At 34.9% G+C, this 19,600-nt stretch overlaps 4 protein-coding genes across 5 annotated transcripts in view; 2 read left to right on the top strand and 2 right to left on the bottom strand.

Moving 5' to 3' along the window:
* LOC106171046 (sodium/calcium exchanger 1) overlaps positions 1-6,785 on the bottom strand; it is a 61,160-nt gene extending 54,375 nt beyond the window's left edge. For both annotated transcript variants that reach the window (XM_013551140.2, XM_013551141.2), the window contains exon 1: positions 4,211-6,785. In XM_013551140.2, coding sequence (XP_013406594.1) covers positions 4,211-5,979 — 1,769 coding nt within the window. In that variant the 5' untranslated portion in view covers positions 5,980-6,785. The remainder of the gene's footprint in view (positions 1-4,210) is intronic.
* Positions 6,786-6,990: 205 nt separating this feature from the next.
* On the top strand, positions 6,991-10,952 carry LOC106171082 (N-alpha-acetyltransferase 40). Its single transcript, XM_013551209.3, has 9 exons — positions 6,991-7,131; positions 7,570-7,626; positions 7,996-8,046; positions 8,478-8,530; positions 8,688-8,783; positions 9,196-9,354; positions 9,740-9,823; positions 10,073-10,150; positions 10,343-10,952. The coding sequence occupies exons 1-9, from the start codon at positions 7,126-7,128 to the stop codon at positions 10,488-10,490; spliced, it is 732 nt and encodes a 243-aa protein (XP_013406663.1). The 5' UTR covers positions 6,991-7,125; the 3' UTR covers positions 10,491-10,952.
* LOC106171078 (adenylosuccinate synthetase isozyme 1 B-like) overlaps positions 10,932-19,600 on the bottom strand; it is a 16,616-nt gene continuing 7,947 nt past the window's right edge. Inside the window, exons 8-13 of the mRNA XM_013551206.2 lie at positions 15,813-15,936; positions 14,260-14,414; positions 13,759-13,883; positions 13,090-13,187; positions 12,799-12,948; positions 10,932-12,510 (exon numbers count right to left, since the gene is read on the bottom strand). Of these exons, the coding sequence (XP_013406660.1) occupies positions 12,458-12,510; positions 12,799-12,948; positions 13,090-13,187; positions 13,759-13,883; positions 14,260-14,414; positions 15,813-15,936 (705 nt within the window). The 3' untranslated portion in view covers positions 10,932-12,457. The remainder of the gene's footprint in view (positions 12,511-12,798; positions 12,949-13,089; positions 13,188-13,758; positions 13,884-14,259; positions 14,415-15,812; positions 15,937-19,600) is intronic.
* On the top strand, positions 16,099-19,594 carry LOC147763447 (uncharacterized). The gene is made up of 2 exons (XM_087004470.1): positions 16,099-17,360; positions 17,866-19,594. The coding sequence occupies exon 2, from the start codon at positions 17,868-17,870 to the stop codon at positions 19,203-19,205; it is 1,338 nt and encodes a 445-aa protein (XP_086860596.1). The 5' UTR covers positions 16,099-17,360; positions 17,866-17,867; the 3' UTR covers positions 19,206-19,594.

Raw genomic sequence — 19,600 nt, 5'->3', positions numbered from 1 at the left:
TTTTTTTATGTAGTGAAATGTAAATGTTTTATACATAATACATTTGAGTCATGGTTACCAACTTCAAATTTTGCTTTATTTTGATTAAAAAACTACCGAAGTCCTTCATGTTTAGCGACAACTTATCCAAGCTCTCCATCTACAAGATACATTGGCTGGAAAGATCAGGAACGAAGATCTGTTGGAGAGAGCAGCACAGGAACCAGTGGCCAAGCAGATAATGCTGAGGAAGTAGGGCTGGATCGGACACAGCCTCAGGCAACTAGCATCCAGCACCACACGCCAGGCCCAAAACACACCCAGAGAGGAAGGGAGGCCAGCCTCGAAACAACTGAGAGCAAGCCGCTGGGGCAGCCCAGAAGAGCAACCCAGAATAGAATGTGCTAGTGGAGGGTTGTCGATGACTGAAGCCCATCCATGGGCCATGAGCCTAAACAGATGGGCGACGGGCCTAAGTAAGTAGTCTCCATAGCTACATTCACATTGGGCTGAATTTAGACCAAAAACAGACCTAAACAGATGGGCGACGGGCCTAAGTAAGTAGTCTCCATAGCTACATTCACATTGGGCTGAATTTAGACCAAAAACAGACCAAATGTGGTCACCTGGGTCAATCAAATTATTTGACCTACATATAATCTGGTCATTTAATGAATCCATTTAGTCTGTTCTGGTTATAAATGGCATGAACACAAATCACATGAAAAAAAGTTGCTGCCACAGTATTAACTATCATTCAAATATAAAAAAATGGCAAGACAGAATGATTTTGCTATAAAATCCACTTCTGCTTTTGAATATGCAAATGTATATTTATAAAGGTAATTATTGTGATCAGAATTTTGCATGCCTACATTGAGAAAGCCTACTAGTCATGCTGAAATCTAGTTTTGTAATTACAAAGCCAATGTTTTTTCCTTACAATTTCCCCTGAAAAGGTCATCAGGAAATTTACCCCAGTGGAATAATCAGTGTAACATTTCAATCTCTTAATCATTCTCATGTATGTGCTCTTTAAGCATCAAAGGTCTGTTTGCTGAGTAGATGATCACATTACCCCCCCCCCCCCTCCCACTTCTTGAAATCCAGGATCCATTAGTTTTCTTATGTGTCCTTCAGTAGATGTCAATATTGAAAGAATTATTCACCTAACTTGGTACACAGAACACCAGGAATATTTGTTACAATATATATATATATATATATATATATATATATATATATATATATATATATATATATATATATATATATATATATTTGCATTCTACTGAGTACAACATTTTAAGATGCTTATTGGATTTTGAAGTCTTCATACAAGCAGTTCATTTCATGCACATGCTTTGGTAAATCCTTTTTTACCAACATTATGGTTTTGACATAAAATATTCATGTGCAAGAGAATAAATGCATGAGATTCTGACTTTTATTTACTGCTTGTTAACTGCTATAATGGCAAAAAAATGTTCAGAAATCGTGTCATTCATACAGAAACAGTTCAACTTGATTGATATTGTACAATTAACAGTGATCTCAAATTAAATCAAAATATATGTAAAAGTCTGTTATTGTTATAAGTCACCTGCAATTTGATTTACACAAATTCATACCCTGAGGCAGTCAGATAAAACTGACATTTCAAGTGTGCATCCCCCCTCCCCTCACTAAATGAATTTCTTAATTTGTGTTTGTTTAATAAGAGTTCAAGTCATTAATGAGTGGAGAGAGAGGTAAGTGGAAAGAGAGAGAAAGAGAGGGAGAGACGAATCAGTAGGTTTCTAAATCAAGCAGTGCAAATAAATATTCTAGCAGCCCTATCCAATTCCCCATTGCACATGTTAGCCACCTTTCACTGGGAGGAATGCTTTGAAAGTAAAATACACCTGGGGCAGCCATCAGATCTCAACTGAGAACAGAAAACCATTCTCAGGTGGAACGGAACAGGTAAAATCATTCTCAAAGCAAGTTCAGACTTTTTTTCTGGGATAATTCTGTATAGGTAATATAAGGAAGCAAAATCAGACCCATTAAACAAGACATGCAACAACTGGAAACCTTTGAACTGAAACTCCAAGGAATCAATATTGAACAGTGCTATAAATGTATTCTAGTAAGTCTTGTCTTTGATCCTAAAAAGCACAAGGGATTGATGAATTTATGCCCAATGCCACTATGTGTCATTTCCCTAATGTCCCTGCAAAACTACAACAGTGAAACATTCAGATATATTACTTTCAGAAGATATATTTGATCAATTACCTAAAACAAAAACCCATACTGAGCAGTGTAAACCCTTCGCAAAAGAGGGGATGCAGGTTTGAGCAAATTTCATTCTCAAAAAATCAATTTAAAAGTCCTGAAAAAATCCATTTAAAAGCCAAACGTTAATTCCAATTTTTTTTATTTCTTATCATAAACCAAAGCTAGGTTAATCCCACCTTAATCTCAGCCATTAAGTCTTTGCAAACAAAGCTGACACAAATATTCTTTAATTAATTGTATTCATAACTTGCACAAAATGATCAGTAACACAGTTAAATCAAACTTCCAAATGTATGATAATTAAAATTAGGCAATATTTGTCACTCCTAAGTAAGGTTTGTATGTTTTCTTATAAATACCAACCGTACGGAGGCTAAAAGACATATCATCAAAAAGTTATCAAAGGTGGGGTATCTATTTTGAGACACAGTTAAGTGCTTTTAAACTCTTGCATATCGTTTTAAATTCTACCTGCAATGGTTAATCAATTCAAGAATAAAAGCACATAACAAAACAATAACATGTATAAATATGCCACCACATCTTATAATACATGAAATCAAATCAAATATCCATTGGAAAGCCATGCTATGACTAAAATTTACCTATATAAATACAAAACAGGGGGTTCTATTTATAATGCAAGAGCTTGGCAAACAATAGGCTAATTGATTCATATAGCTGATGTTCTCTATATTTTGTTATCACACCATTCTAGGCTTGGTATTGATGGAAAGCAAACCCAATCCAAACAGGAGAGCAAGTCAAGCTAAAGAACACATTACTTCTGCAAATGAGGCCATGATCATAGCTGGCTTGACTATCCACATCCAGATATAGTTAAACTGATATTACTTGATTACAAGACCACTTTTCTTGAATTTCTTGTTGAACACATGGATGAGACTGCCATTTTGTGAAAAAGTCTATAGATATTTATAGATAAATATGGCAAGGGGTCCTGGGGGTGCCTGTATCAATCTCAAAAATGATATTTTTGGCTCCCAAACAGGCGATAATCTGCAGATAGTTGGAAAAATCTCATTACTGTGAATAATTCAATAGAAGATGGAAGACAAGTATATGTGTAACAAGCCCCCCCCCCCCCCCCCCCCCCCACACACACACACCCTTTAAATTCTCATATTTTGTTTCACATGAGGAAATGGTGCAAAAAGTCAAACAAAAATAATTTTGTACCCTAATGACCCCCCTTCCTTGTAAAATCTTGAATTCGCAAGTATAAGAAAAAGAAAAAACATATAAATGTTTGTTTTTTTTGTTTGTACTTACTTTTTTGTACTTTTTTATATGGGTAAGTTTCTTGTTTTTATATGATGCCTCTTATGCATTTATGATAAGCACCCTTCACTTAAAAACTTCTGTAGAATTGTACTGTGCTTTTTTTAATAATAAAAATTGTAGACATCTCTCCTAGTAATACTTATTTTGCATTCTCATAACATTGTAAGTTTAAAAAAGGAATCCTACTAACCAATTATATCAAACCACATAGAAAATTTTAAGGGCTGTTGGGAATATAAGGCAATCAAATAATAGTACTAAAAGTACAATGATTTCATTCATATCTGGAGAAGCAGTGGACAGATGCCTCATGGGAATGAGCACTTAATACTGCATGAGGATTTCATGAGTGCTCTCACACTGCAGCAGTTGGGGTAATATTGGTGCATGCAAAAGGTTAAATGAACTTCTTGGCACAGTGTATTTTTGATCATTTTGGAACATAATTAGAAGGGCAAACAGTGAGTTACAGAATACTAAAAATAATATATTCTGACAGTCGTTTTATACATGTGGAAAGGGGCAAACTGAAAAGTGTAGATATATTACAGGAAAAAGGATCATTAGGGGCAAGCAGGACTGGAAGATAAATTAAAACATTTTCAAACAGGCAAAATGGTGAGGAAAAGGACTGCATACTCACTCATATTCATCATTTTCGAATATCAAGACCCCAGATTCCTCTTCAAAATCCTTGCCCAACTTGGCTGTTCCTTCAGTGATTTGGTAGGGTAGTCTCACACGACCACGTGCCCCAGAAGACCGACACACCTTCACCTCTGCGTGCCCAACAGACTCAACCACAGCCATTTCACTCTCCGCAAAATGGAAGATACCAGCATGGTCATCATCTAGGATCATGACAGTGGCTGTAGATGGGGTGTCCAGTTTGACCAGCTCCTGATCATGCTGGCCATGACTGTGAAACATTCCATTGGCATCACCAAGACGCAGATTGCTTAGATGGACATAGAAGTGCTCGTCTTCTTCAAAGATGTCATCGTCCAGGATGGTGACTTCAAACTGCTTGTGAACTTCCCCGGTCTGAAATATGACAGTGCCCTCTGCATGCTCATAATCAGTGCCTGCGTTGGCAGTCCCATCTTCCGTTCTATAGTCTACATACAGGGTTTGGCTCAAGTCGCCACCCTTCCTGGTAACTGTGATGCTGAACTTGCCAACATTTTCCATTACTGTATAGTGCCCAGGGTCGAAGAATACTCTGGTGATGTTGTCATCTGGTTCCTCCTCTTTTTCCTCGGCCTCTTCATGAAGTGTCTTCTCAATCTTAGCCTTTTTGATGACATTACCCCCACCAGTAAGCTTACGAGTGGCTTGGATGCGATAGTAGGCTCGACTTTTTGGCCCACGGTTCAGCAACTCATATTCTGCCATTTCCTCCAATGTTTTCATGTCAGCATTGGGATTCTTTTTGCGAAGCTCTCGCAGAATTTCAATGTATTCTTTCCGATGGCGCTCAAATTCACGAACATCCTCCCCAGCATCCTCAAGCCCCTTGAATTCTACATTGTTTGCTTTACCGTCTGCCAATTCAACATCGCCTTCTGCTTGCACCACCATGGTCTTCCCACGATTCGCCCTGTATCTTTTCCTCAAAAATCTATGTGGTAGTAGTTTTTTGTCTGCAATGTATGCACTTATTACAGTTAGAGGGAAAAACATAAGCGTAACGACAGCTTCCCAGAGATTCACCTCCCCTGGTGTTATTACTGCAATAATGAAATACAACCACAAATATGCAAATATACTCCACGATGCAGTGATAAAGAAAACGCGAAGATGCTTTATGCGTCTCACTTCTCCTTCAGGGACAACATACACACAAATTGAAATGATGACAAAGAGATTAAAGGCTGCACTTCCTACAATTGTACCAGGGCCAAGATCTCCAGCTTTAAAGTTATTATTAAAACAAATTTCAATAATTGACAGTAAAATCTCAGGGGCTGAAGAACCAAGAGCCATAAGAGTTAAATTTGAAACAGTTTCATTCCAAACCCGTACCACTACAATTTGTGTATCTCCATTGGCCATTTTGACTGTTAGTTCTTTTTCTTTGGAAGTAATCACCTCAATCGCTCCCATGAAACGATCTGCTACGATCGAAACTCCCAGAAACGTGTAAATCAGGCTAATAAAGTACACTATAGCTCTAGCTGCCTTGTCTCCACTACTGAGGTTTTCATCTGGCTGCCAAACTGGTAACATATTCCCTTTCTTACAGGGACGTATCCCCAGGCATTTGTCATAGTGGGGATCCTCGCCTTCTATACCAGTTTCAGTATTGTTCTGTGCATTGACAGTCTGCATAGCTAACAACATCACTGCCACAGACAACATTATTGTTACAGGCGACCAAGGAAACATCCTGCTTTTGGTGTGACACTCCATCTTGAGTTGACTGACTCTCTGGGCACTAGAGTAGTACAGCAAGCAGAGGCATACCTGGCCACAGGCTTCTAGCTACCTAGCAGTGCTGCTGGTGTGGATAATACAGTGCAGCAAGCTGAAGCTACCTGATCCTCCTGCAGCTGACGTCCAACACTATTGTTAATTTTAGCCCTCTTCAGCACATGAGGCAGTCATAACTCTCTCCACACCTATCTAGCAGCCAGCCTCAGATATGATCATGTGCTATATATGGTCAATCTCTAACATCAGTAAATCAGCTGCGTGTGTGCTGGTCTAGAAATACATCCCCGCTGCGCCGTCGAAGGTGTACCGCGCTCTACCGAAGCGAGCTATATATCTGTAGATATTAATACACTACACCAGCGCGAATATGTGTAATGTTTGCAAGCACTACGCGCGGCGGATCTCAAGCAAGAGGCCGCTTGGCATCCCCTCCTGCTATTAGTTAATACGAAACTACTCGTTTGCCAGTATATAAGCTTTCAGGTAAATCACGAACTGCTGAAGTACAATATGCAACTTCACACGTTTGCAAACCTCAAAGATCAACGCTTGTAGTACTCTGATCGCCGGGAGTAAAAACGTTATTTAGAAAATGTTACAAATATACTGCAAAGCACATTTACAATAAAATTAAGTCAATATTAAGTACACGTATTTTCCCTCGCACAATTTCAATTCATATTGTATCGATCGCATGCTGAACTAACACAGTGTGCGCGTCGTAATCAAAACACGCAGAAAGAAAAGCTCACCGGTAAGTCTACGCAAGCGTGTTAGAAAACTAAAACAAAAGCGGTTATCATTGCGTTTGTCTCAACAAACACAATTGAAAATGAGAAAAAGCGCCGAGCCCTGTTGAGAATTTAATGTTTGTACTTTAAATATATATGTTTTCCATGTGGGGACCCATTTATTTTTTCAAGCACCACATTTTCCATTTCCACCATGATTTTGATGTAATTATAATAAATCCGTAATGTACAAATCCCCAAGTCTTTTGTCATAAAGACCTTCACCTTGACCTAGATAATCTGGCGGGAGTTCGCATCCGTACGCCAAGTTGGCTGTTTCGTTGGAATTAGCAGGAAAATATTTCATAAATACTACATACAGAGAGACAGTATGGGTGTAAGTATTTATGATTCGTTTATGAGTGCAGTTACTGTTGGAAAAACTTTGAAATTGAGAGATGATAGCATACGATCCGTAATCTTTTTTCAGCTGCTGCCGTCAGCGATTAATTTTTATCAAATTGTCACAGTCCATACATTATAATCATCATTTAGGAATCGACAGTTTAATACAAGATGATCAGATTAAGGGTAGCAGAACTGTAATTAACACGTCTTTGTTTAATGCCGGTGCACGAGCACAAATCAAGTGTATATGGATCCAAATTTTTCACAAATAAGAGGGGTCATTTTATTTAACTAACATTATGTCTCAGATTGCCTTTTTTCATTCTACTTGACACTGGTGCAGGATCTGAATTTGTACATTTTTCCACTTAATATCACCATAATTTAATAAGGTAACATTTAATTTTATCTTGGTATATATTTATAGCGAAAATCTAACAAGGAGTCATCAAAGGCCAAAGAAAAGAGACTAAAGAGAAAAGAGGTAAATATTTAACATTATTAACACTAACCATGCAATTATGTCAAATATTAATGTCAGTAAAAACAGTGAAAATATGCATTTTAATTGTTTAATTGTTACACTTGCCCTCATATATTGCCTAAAAGATATAAAATTCATGGGAAGTATTAGACCAAACCTAGAAAGCGAGAGTGCATTGACCCAACATATGGTTAGTCACTGGCACAATTGAAGTTATTTTGACATTGACTCAAGGTTGGCCCAATTATGGCTTGCCAATGTCACAAATTCAAACAATATCAACTTATCTGCTCTCAGGAAAGACAATTTAAGTCCTTCAATTTCATAAGATAGAAATTAAACTTTAAACATCTTGTGTATTTTTTGTAGGAATCGTCCAGAATAGCTGCTTCTCAAGCTGTGTGTGATGCAGCAAATAAGGTGATTGCCTCAATATATATGTAGATTTTCATTTAAGAAGTGAAAATTTTTCTGCATTTTGTTACATGTACAAGAGCAAAAACAATAGTCCAGATTGTGATACTTGCTTGAAATGTTATGAGTACCTTGTTACCTACTGCATGTAGTATCGCAAAAATTATTGTCAGGCATTATAATTTGACTATAGTGTAATGGTGTACCAATTCTTCTGTAGATACATTAAGTTCTGCAATTTACTAGTCCTTACTATTAATTTGTTAAGGCCAAGTACTTTGGCTTATGGAAATTAAAAGAAAAAAAAAAGATTTTGATTTGGCATGATTTTGTTATATGAAATGTTAAATGACCGAGTGTTTCCTGGAGGCTTCCAACTTTAATTCATAACAGAACTGTCTAATTTGATAACACATTTGCATAAATAAACATTTTAGTTAGAAGATCCCATGGCTACATTACAACCATTCAAGACATTCGACAGAAATGGGTAAGCATTTAAAAGCTATTAGAATTAATGATAGTTATCTATAACTGTCTGTAGCTATCTATATCTAGATACTAGTGCTAATGCCAAAACAAACTGACTTGATGATAGCATATTGGGAATTCAAGCCAAGGACATTTATCAGATTTCATAATTTCAGCTTAAAGGTCACAATAGAATGCAAAAGAGTGACAGATTTGGACAGAGATACAATAGATTGGGCCTTCCAGCTCACCAAGGACAACATGCAAAAGATGTAAGTATAGAATCAACATTTTTTAATAGTTTCAATTAGGTGCATTATGTAGTAAATTGACCCTTGTACTATTTGGATCATTTAGCATGCTTAGGCTGGCATATTAGATATTCATTAAATGTGAAATATAAATGATTCGAGAAACATTTGCCCTTGCTTTTTTATCACTGATTTAGCAAAACGTACTCAAGCAATAAACTTTCAAGAGTGGCCTCTGATATAGGTGAGGAAATAATTGACTTTTGACAAAGAAAATATCCAGAAGAATATATAACACTGGCATAAGCAACTCCCTTGTGTCTTTCTTTCTGTCTTTCAAATGTTCGAATTCTTAGATACACCCAGGATGAAATATAGATGTTAACCTGTTAAATGAGGTAACCTTTCCTCTAAATCTATATTCATCTTCTAGGTATGAAGACAGTGACTGGGGGTGGAATGATAAGGATAAGAGGGATGAACTTACTGATGAGGCAGCGTGGTATCTCCTTGCACGCACTGATGATAACAAACCTGTGGCCTTCATACACTTCCGATTTGACCTGGAGGAAGAAGTGGAAGTATTATACTGGTGAGTGGTGTAACTGTTTCCACGTTTAGAAAGCCACATGGAGCACATATAAACCACTCCCACTAGTTTCTTTAAAATTAAAATAAAGTTGACATTCCAAGGGAAAAACCAAATTAATCGCTCAATCAACCATAAAAGAGCTTTAAAACTGCACTTTAAGATTTCTGGTTGTAAATTGACCTACTTATTTAAATATCTGACCCTCCAGTTTGTGAAAAAACTACAAACTAAAAAATGTATTTGGCAAACTGAAAAAGTAGGTCTGTTGCCAATATTTGATAATATTTATTCAAATAGCTTTTTTAATGCAGCTGCTCATTTATGGAATCATGCATCCATTGATTTTTTTTTCATTGATTAAATGATTTCATATATTTATTTTCAGTTATGAAATTCACCTTAATAAAGAAGTCAGAAGGAAAGGTCTTGGAAAGTTTATGATGCAGATATTAGAGCTCATGGCATTCAAGTAGGTTTTTAAGTAAAAACTTGTGCTTAAAGCTAAAGCATACTTTTTATATAAAATATTTGTAGAAAATTTGATATAACTTTGACAAAGTTGTCATCATAAAATACATGATTTTTTTTGTGGTATCTATAGTGTAGACTTGAGCATGTTAATGAAGCTTTGTGTGTGAGGGAGGTACAGCTAAGATACTTAATTTAAGATTTACAGTAACTTAATCTGTGAAACTACATTTTGATCCATATTTTTCAGAACTCAGATGAAGAAAGTGATGATGACCGTTTTAAAAATGAATGAAGGAGGGCAGAATTTCTTTGTGAAAACTCTCAAGTAGGTTTTGCTATAACATAATGAGCTACTGTTGCTTTTTCAAGTGAAAATAATCATAAGTGTCACATAAGACCTAAATGGGGTTTTCATCAATTATCATTTAAACATAGTTTAAGTTCTGTAGCTTGTACTGATTAGAAATACTTGTGCAGAATCTTGTTTCTATTGTCCCAGAATTGGTATATGTTTCAGATATGCCAAGGATGAAATCTCACCAGATGATACCCTTTTTGAGGAACCTTTTGCTTATGATATTCTCAGCAAGCCAGTGGGACAGAGGAAACCATTACAGCAACAAAGTCAACAGCAGGCATCTGCTTCAGCAGTGGCTGCTTCCTAACAGTTCTCAATCACCAGTCTTGAGAGTACAAAACTTGTAGATAGTGTATAAAATTTTCTGCATATTTATTTTGGCAGTTTTTAACAACTTTTGGAAAATTGTAAGTATATTTGTTTTTGTTAATTGATTTTTTATGGGGTACCTATACAAACTTGTGTTTTCCGATGCATGAAACACAGATGTGTGGATAGAATTTCTCATAGTCCTCTAGCCTAGTTACATGATTAAGTATTCTTGAATGCCTCCGATTTTTAAAAATCAGTTTCTCTGTCATTTATGTTAGATGTGATGATAAAAATTTTTTTCAATAATCATTGAAAATTGAGGTTTTGTTATGATTTTGGATAATTAAGAAAAAACAATGCAGATGATCATTGTAAGCAATACAAATACTGTATAGGTTGAAATGCAGCATTGTTAAATGTTTAGAAAGAATAAATATGAGCATCAGTGCATGCTTTATTCAATGACTTGTACAATTGTTTCAACACAGCAACCATCACCAGTTCACATATAACAAAGCACTCGGCTCATTTACCACAATGTGTAGATTATGAAGATTTAAAATAAAACTATTTGTACAATTATTTCCACTTTTGTGTAATATGACCCCTAAAACACTTAAGACTCACAGAATGACCCTTAATGCATTTTTGCTCATTAATATTTTTCAAACCAATGATTGTTCAAAATGACATCCTGAACTTTTCCAAGGTAACCAGCAAAACTAGACAAATTATAAATTAAGAAAGCTAATTCCCTATGATGAAGCTAAATCATCTCCCATGGCCTTTAATAGGAACTATTAATAAGCAACTCCATAGTGGGTCAAGAAATACATTTCAAATCTCCACTTGTAGAAGCTGTTTTTGAAATTCATACCTTCACCATAAAAATCCTCATCACAAAAATTCTTGTCTCAAGCGATCCATTTTACCCGTAGCTATAAATAATTTATGAAGTGCAAATTTGACACAACTTGTATCATACCTTGTATCAATTTTCATTATTCTCTCACAGCTGCATGATGAAAATTATTATTACATAAAACTTCACTCCCAAAAATCAATGCCACTTAACTGAAGGCAACGTCCACCCAAAGCTAAATATTCAATCTCCTATAATTTTGACATGCAAAAAGACTGGCCTAAACAAAAGGGAAATATAACAATAAAAAAAAAAGTTATCAAAAAGCAGAAAAATGCATTTGTAAGGAATGAAAACTATGGATATTCAAAAGTATGTCAGTAAGACCACGAAAAAAATGTATGTTCAACAAAAAATGGATTAATCAAGGTTAATTACAAGGTAAGATACATAACTGAAAAGTTAATAAAAACACTTCTGTTTATTCTTAAAACAACAACAGAAAAAAAGGTGCTCCAATAATTATTGACAAAATTGAGTGATCATTTGACCTTTATCCCTCCACCTGGAAGCTAATCAAACTACTATCACATAATGTCATTTTTATAATGCTGCCCTCACTGCTTTTGGTCTATTCACTAGTATTACAAACTAATCATGGCACTATGAATGTAAGCTTCTACTTCTGACAGCAAACTGTACTTTGTATATTGTTAGATACATGCTTGCCTGATATGGCCAATATATACACTACGGTGCAGTTTCAAAGAGAAAACTGCTGCATATGTATGCAGTAATTTTTTCCCAGTAGTTTTCAACTTGTATAAAATCATCCCATCTTAGAGACCTTATCTGGTATCAATGACAGCAGTTTAGGGAGTAAAATATTTCTTAGTAAATCAGGGCACCTAAAGTTAACTCTAGTGGGCTATGCACAGTAGGACAATTTAAAATAAAGCACATATGGTTGTGACAATCAAATTAATTTTGGTACGTTAACTGACAGACTGTAAATTTAGAAAAAAAATAATAATCCAGATCCTTGTTGTCACTGAGGAAATTCAGCTGTTAAGTTGAACATCTTCAGGGATGTCATGTACTCAAAACAGCTGTATTAGGGATAAGCGGTCTTGACCAACACCAACCCACTTGACTGGAAAAAAAATTGTTTTTCAAAATGTTAGAATAATGTCAGTGACAAGAAAAATTAGGTTTATTTTGAAATTTGGTCAAAAATATTCTTATTAAACATTGTCACACTAATGTTAGAGAGAATGTAATATCAAAGTTTCTACAAAAATATAGAAAACTGAAAAAAAGTTATTCAAATTGAACTTCAAATTGCTACCATAATGTACCAGCAATTACAGATGAGCGACACTTTTGAAGTTATTAACTTTTTTATCAGCAAATTTTCACAGAAAATGGTGAAGGATCTTACTTGGCACACCAATTAATTCTTCCACTTTCTTCACATAATTTTGAGCATTTTCTGGGAGGTCTGAGAATTTCCGGCAGTCAGCTGTGCTCTTTTTCCACCCAGGTAACGTGACATATTCAACATCCACTTTAGCTAATTCCTCCAATGTGGCTAAATTTGACACAGAATTAAAAGAAATTTTAATTACCAAACTGAAGCAGTTAGAGCATTTATTTCAAAGGGTTGTCATTTGTTTATTTTTGAACAACTGAGCTATTTCGGAGAAAAAGCGCTATATTTTCCTATACTTACGGGGAAAAGACTTGGTGACCTTGCCATTAATTTTGTATTGGGCCCCAATCTTCACCTCTTCAAATTCATCCAAGATGTCAAGTTTTGTTAATGCAATACTGCAACAAAAATAACATGTAGGTTATTTTTCTGTTTAATTCAGTACCATTCAGCAAATCTTGTAGTGGAATTAAACTAAAGCAAAAATAACAATAAACTTGCGTTCACTGAAAATGTGCCAGACACTTCAAAAAAAAAAAAAAAGTCAGTTTTTTCGGTAATTTTACATCACAAAATAAATGACAAATTATTCCTGGTGACACTTCTGTGTAATATTTTCACTCTAAATGTAGTAACATTTCACATGAGTTATCTGTTCCTGATAATGTTTAAAAGATAATAATAAAAGCCTGAAACATCTTACAACAGCAGGTTGAGAACATTCAAATTTCAAATTTCTCCAAAACATTTCATTCATAAAATAGTGACCTCTTTATAACTAGGTCATTTTATGACGGGAAACTTTGTAAGTAATGCAATGATTTGACTTAGACATTGTCTTATCAGTTTCAGTTTACCTCCCCCCCCCCCCCCCACCACCCCTTCAAAAAATCCATTTCATAAAATATGTTTGATATAAAAGTTTTAGTGTTACAGGTTACAAGGAGTGTACCGTACCCATCAACTTACCATGTGTACCCATTTAACATGTTGGTGTAGTTGACCACTACTGTGTCCAACCATCCACAACGCCTCTTACGCCCAGTGGTCACTCCAAATTCATGGCCTTTTACTTGCAAGGTTTCGCCAATATCCTAAAATGGAACAATTACCAATAGTATTTGAAATTCTGTAGCAGATTCAATTAACTCATTGCTGACCCTTAAAACTTAAACAACAAATGTGCTTGTTTGTATGTAATACTTGAATTAATTAGTTAGTAAAGTACTCAATAATCACAATATACAGCCTTTTCATGTACTGCAAGAACTAATTGTGACTTTTTATAAACTGTGATCCTTATAATATTGTTTTTATATTTTGTTTTATATTTTTATTGTTTTTATATTTATTATATATAAATTATATTTATTATATATATAGACTGCAGATCTCTTTACATTAAAGTACTTCTGTGTTTGATGATAGCTGTACACTTAAGAGAGCGATTTCCTCTTGATTTCTACTCACGTTCAGCTGCTCCGTGGGTAAGACTCCTCCGCCAACCCTGGTTGTGTAGGCCTTCACAACCCCAATTACATCTCCAATTTTCTGTGCTGGGATACCAAGACCCGTACACACACCACCTATACTGCAGTTGGAGGAGGTTACCGATGGATACGTCCCTGTAAAATCAACAGAATACATTTACCCCCCTCCAAAAAATAAAATTGAATCAGCACTTAGATTTGTGGTGGGAAGAGATATAACTGTTTTAAGAGGTCATGAAGGAATTAATTTATGGAAACAACAAAATCAATGGTGTTCATGAAGCTTGGATAAACTTGCTTGTGCAAACTTATAAACTTTAACTACATTAAATTCAAGGGGATAGACAGCATAATGGACAGTTTTTAAGTTATATCTACCACATTTCATAATACTTGAAAAGCTCATAAATCTGCAACTTTTGAACTTCAAGATAACTGTCATAAAAATGTAATGTAATGTAATGTAATGACAGAATAAACACCAAGGAAAGTGAATAGAGATGAAGAATCACCACTCTTAATCCCTCTGACAAATTAATAACAGGCTGTTTAAGAAGATGATTTTTCTAAACTCTGAACACATGTGAAGCAGCCTTACTTGTCATCAAACTTCTAAAAGTATAATGCCAAAATTGGCAAAATACCATAATCTTTTATAAGCACGTGCAGAGGAACTTTACAAACCTCCCACCACATTTGAGAAATGATTCATACCCCTTGCCTTGTCATTATCACCATTCATGAATCAAATAAAAGACTTACTTCCATAGCACATTTTTTAAAATTACTTGTTGCTCAATCATGTATTTAAATCAGGCCAGAGAGAAGGAGGATCAAATAAATGTCTTTTTGACAAAATACAATAGTAAGGAGTTTGTGATTTTAACATTTTTAAATCTTATAGCTGGCAAAAACTCCAAAACTCTTTAGTTTTATGGACTCCAAATGGCTTCATTTTTTTAACAGAGAAAATCATTTTAAAGATGGATAAAACAGCAGCCACGTTGAATGTTCTCCTTTATCTACCTGTGTGTGTGTGTGTGCGTGCGTGCGTGTGTGCATGCAGGCATGCGTGCGTGCGTGCAAGCAAAGACACTCAATTTTAAGGGATAACAACTCTTCATTTTGACAGGAAAAGGGCCAAAGAACAGATTTTCCTGGGGTTAACGACAATTTTCCCGTACTTACCAATGGTTAATGAATCTGTTCCAACATTCAAAGTTAGTAAATTTTTTAAAAGTATTTTGTGTAATAATCTCTTAGATTAATATGGAGGGTAGCCATCTTTGAAAGTCCACATGGTCTGATGGCAAGCACAGATTTCAGACTAATTGCGATAACCGTCATTTTGGTAGTGAAAAGGAATTTATATTTGTGTGTTGTTTACCATGTACTTGTGGAATTTTCAATGGCAAAGGAAGAGCTGTTTTCCCTTTTAGATACATTACAAAATAAAACATGTACATATATTATGACAAAAGACATTTTACTTATTCACAAAAACTATAAAAACAATTCTTGTCATAAACTTACCAAAGTCAATATCCAACATGGATGCGTTTGCCCCCTCTACCAGCACCTTTTTCCCATTTCTAAGGGCCTCATTCATATAGAGAGGGGTGTCTGTTACAATGTCTCTGATCCTCTCCCTATATTCCTAAAAAATATAAATGCAAACCCCATTTAAACAAACACATTTAAAAACAGACATTTCATCAATTTAAAGCAAAATGAGTAGCTAAGTTATAAAATCCTTGATACACATATAATGATTTAAATATACTAAACAATTCCCTTTGATTCCTATGCAACATCAATAAAATTGCATGTAAGAGTAGCCCTCTCTCAAGAACAAACTGGACATGGTATATATTCTTTCCAAATTTCTTTGACTTCTACTTACTAAGAACAATAACATATTCACATAGGACTGAAATTACTAGGGCAGAATTCTTTGTTTTTGCATTTTTCAATGATTTTAGGACAGTTTTGGCAAAATCCCCATGTAAAGCGATGTAATAAAAGTGACATTTTTTTGGATGCTACCTCTCAAAAAACAAGCTAGATTATCCCTCTATCTATTTTCTACTCATATGGTCTGTAGATTTTGTCTTACAATTTCAATTCAGTTGTTTCTGAAATATGAGAGACCCTCCTTAAATTGAGTTTGACTGTGAGTGCCACATTGACAGAACTACAGTTCAGTGCACTCTCTACCAAAGATCAGCTGGGGTATGATGTAATTCTTTCTTTCCTTTTTTTATTTTGATATTTTTATACAGAATCAGACAGAAAAATATCTATGAATTCATGGTGAAAAAAATCTTTGTTACCCTGGCTGAGAGTTCAATACAAAGTATAAGGTTAGATTGTAAATACAATTTTAGGAGAGTTTCTGCTACATGGATTGCCTTTGTATGACCGAGTACACATCATCACAGAAAAGCAAACATGCATTCAAAGACCTTTCAAAGATATGCAAATGTTAATAGGGCACAAATTATTATCATTTCTTTAGTTGACCCCATTTCCTTTCAGCAGTAGGCACAAATACACCTAGGTTCTTGCCAAAAGTGCATATTTCATCAATTCAAATAACTGAGTCAATTTCAATGCTAAGAAATAATGTACAGAAAGACTGAAAAATATTATTATAACTCACCTGAGAAATAAAATATCTGACTCAGAAACAATGAGTCACATTACATTCCAACTAATCAAAGTTTTGACCTCATTTGACAGCTATTTAAATTAATGAATATTAAACAACAGTGGTAAAATAGCTTGACTGCATTTTATTAAAATGACTAACCTTTTACGTGAATAACACCTTCTTGGATGAATGAATAAGGAAGAGGAAGTAGAACTAGCTAATGGTCATGCTGTAAATTTAATTCTATTTATTTAATGCATGTGTCATAATTTAAATGAAGTCCTATGTATAATATCTTCAGATAACTCTTCTGGAAACTAACAGTCACAGATTTCTTCCATGCTGCTTCTACTATATGACAGGACATCCCCTACATGTTCAACACTGATAATTATCATAGCAGAAGGACTTTTTTTAAAAAAAAGCAAGTATGTGTGATAATCATAGCCACTGGTTTTGTATTAAAGTTGCTATTTAGACTGGATGTTTTAACATTTTTTGATAAAGAAATAATTATCTGACATTAATTCAAGACTGCTGATTGAGCTTATTATCAAGGTTTAATAAATAAAACTAGAAGTCTTTTCAACAATAGCTATACAGTCAGAAAGCTAACTTTACTAATGTTTAGTTACGTCATCTTATTTCCAAATTTATAGGTATATAATTGCTTAATTAATGAAAATTGGCAAAATTTCAGTTTATCCATTTCAATATCATTATATAATGTAAATGTATGTTTTAAAGGTAAAGTTACATGAGAGATAAATCTTAATCATGTGGTGATAATGCAGTCTTGGGTAATTTTATTGTAGTCAAGTAACTTCTTGTATATATACTAAATGTGCTTCTTGTATACAGGCACATACAAAATGTACTATTTAGTTTGTAAATGTATCAATTTCAAATACTTAAACGTATTTACTTCATAAGGAATGGATTTCCTGGACCCTTCAGCCTCCTTAGCAGACTTAAGCGTGGATCTTCTACCAGACACTCCACGGGTTGTCATAATTCTTGCAACCATTACTCTACTTGTCAACATTTCGGACCTTATCAGTGACTGGTACAACTATATAGACTTTCAATTGGCCAGCAATGAGAATATGGAGCAGACGACAATTTTACTGTACATTCTATTGGGGCTGGTTTGCATGTCTACCATCCTGTTTTTCCTTGAAGTTTTATATCTACGGGCCTTGGTGAAAAACAGAACAGATTATCACAAACTTATTCAGAGGGGAAGCATATTGTCATTTCTTTTGCTCATACTAGAAGATTTGCCCATTTCTGTAGTGTTGTTGCTAGCTAGCTTCAGGCAGTGCCACACACAGCAACAACTATTTACATTTGCAAACAGGATAGCCACGTCAGTAACACTGATAAGCTTGCTATGGAAAATAACAATGATTGTTAAAGACTGTTGCTGTAACTGGAAGGACACTTGTGGATTTCTATGGGATAAGGTAATAAGAGGTGTAATTCTTTTTGTTGCTCTTCTCATTGCTGTTTACAACATGCTTATGGCTTTCCAGATCATAGGGCAGTCTTCAATCAGCATATCATTTCAGCAAGATGTGGCACTCCAATATAAGTATATGAATTCCACAGAACCTGCAGCTCTTGTTCACAATCACAGAATTGTCAAAGTTATAAATAGCTCTCAATTGACAATCAGTGAACTTTTACTGGCCGGAGATGACGGAATAAGTATTCAAACCCCTTGTGAGGAAGTAACAAGTTACCCAAAATCAATTGTCCAGCCACACCATCGACAATTCTTGGGAAATCATCAATGTACATTTGTCATCAAATTTGTCATGAAAGACAGCAGCATTAAGTATAACACAGGTTACACATTAAGACATGTCAATTTGTCTTCTTGTCACCAGGAAATCACCCTTAACAATGTTACTGCGTATCCCATGAAAATCAACTGGGATAAGAAGTCATATGATGAATTAAAAACACAATTTGGCTGTCGGAGTGACATCTTGGAGGAAAATGGAGAACAAATTCAAGGTCTTCCCCACATATTTCCACTTCAGTCCAATCCACAGACAGATATCCAGATAATCAACATTAGGCACCCAAAGAAACATAATGGACACAGAAAATTTAAAGACTATAGTGCCACATGTGTGATTAAGTTTAAAGAAAGTCCAATGCATGAAAGCTATCTTTCTCCACTTACAGTCAATGTGGACTCCATGTGGAACCCATGTTTTACAGATGTAAATATGGATAAAAGCATATTCCTGCCAGTGTGCTAATATCAACTTACAAAAATTAATTTATTCATTCTTTTAATTTTTTGAGCAATTTAATTTATAGTCAATTTAACTTACATTCATGTTATACACCTCAATTTACAATTATGTATTATATTTTAATCTCATTTTGTGTTTCAAGATTTAGTTTTTGAGTCTTGTAAACAATTTTATAGATATTTTTACAGCAAAACTTCAATAAAATGCACTCGTCTTTTCAACCATGTGTTCAAGTTAAATGATAGATAGCTTTAATCTTACCCCTGAATAAGAGATGCCTTTTTATAAGTTTTATATGATCGAGTGCCGTTTTCTACAACTGTCAACCCACAACATAGGTAACCAGGATCATCACACACCAAGTTCAATGCATACAAAAATATATATATTGCCAACAG

This window comes from Lingula anatina, chromosome 2 (assembly GCF_051362555.1).
Source record: "Lingula anatina isolate TDL-2025a chromosome 2, LinAna3.0, whole genome shotgun sequence".
Lineage (NCBI taxonomy): Eukaryota > Metazoa > Brachiopoda > Lingulata > Lingulida > Lingulidae > Lingula > Lingula anatina.
The sequence above is the reverse complement of the archived record's forward strand: the minus strand, read 5'-3'. Positions and strand labels throughout refer to the sequence as shown.

Bases quoted from the DNA above. Each gene is read 5' to 3' on its own strand.
- LOC106171082 (XM_013551209.3), top strand. The intron at 7,627-7,995 runs GTAAATATTTAA...TATTTTTTGTAG, and splicing joins AGAGACTAAAGAGAAAAGAG to GAATCGTCCAGAATAGCTGC. The intron at 9,355-9,739 runs GTGAGTGGTGTA...ATTTATTTTCAG, and splicing joins GAAGTGGAAGTATTATACTG to TTATGAAATTCACCTTAATA.
- LOC147763447 (XM_087004470.1), top strand. From the start codon at position 17,868: ATGGATTTCCTGGACCCTTCAGCCTCCTTAGCAGACTTAAGCGTGGAT.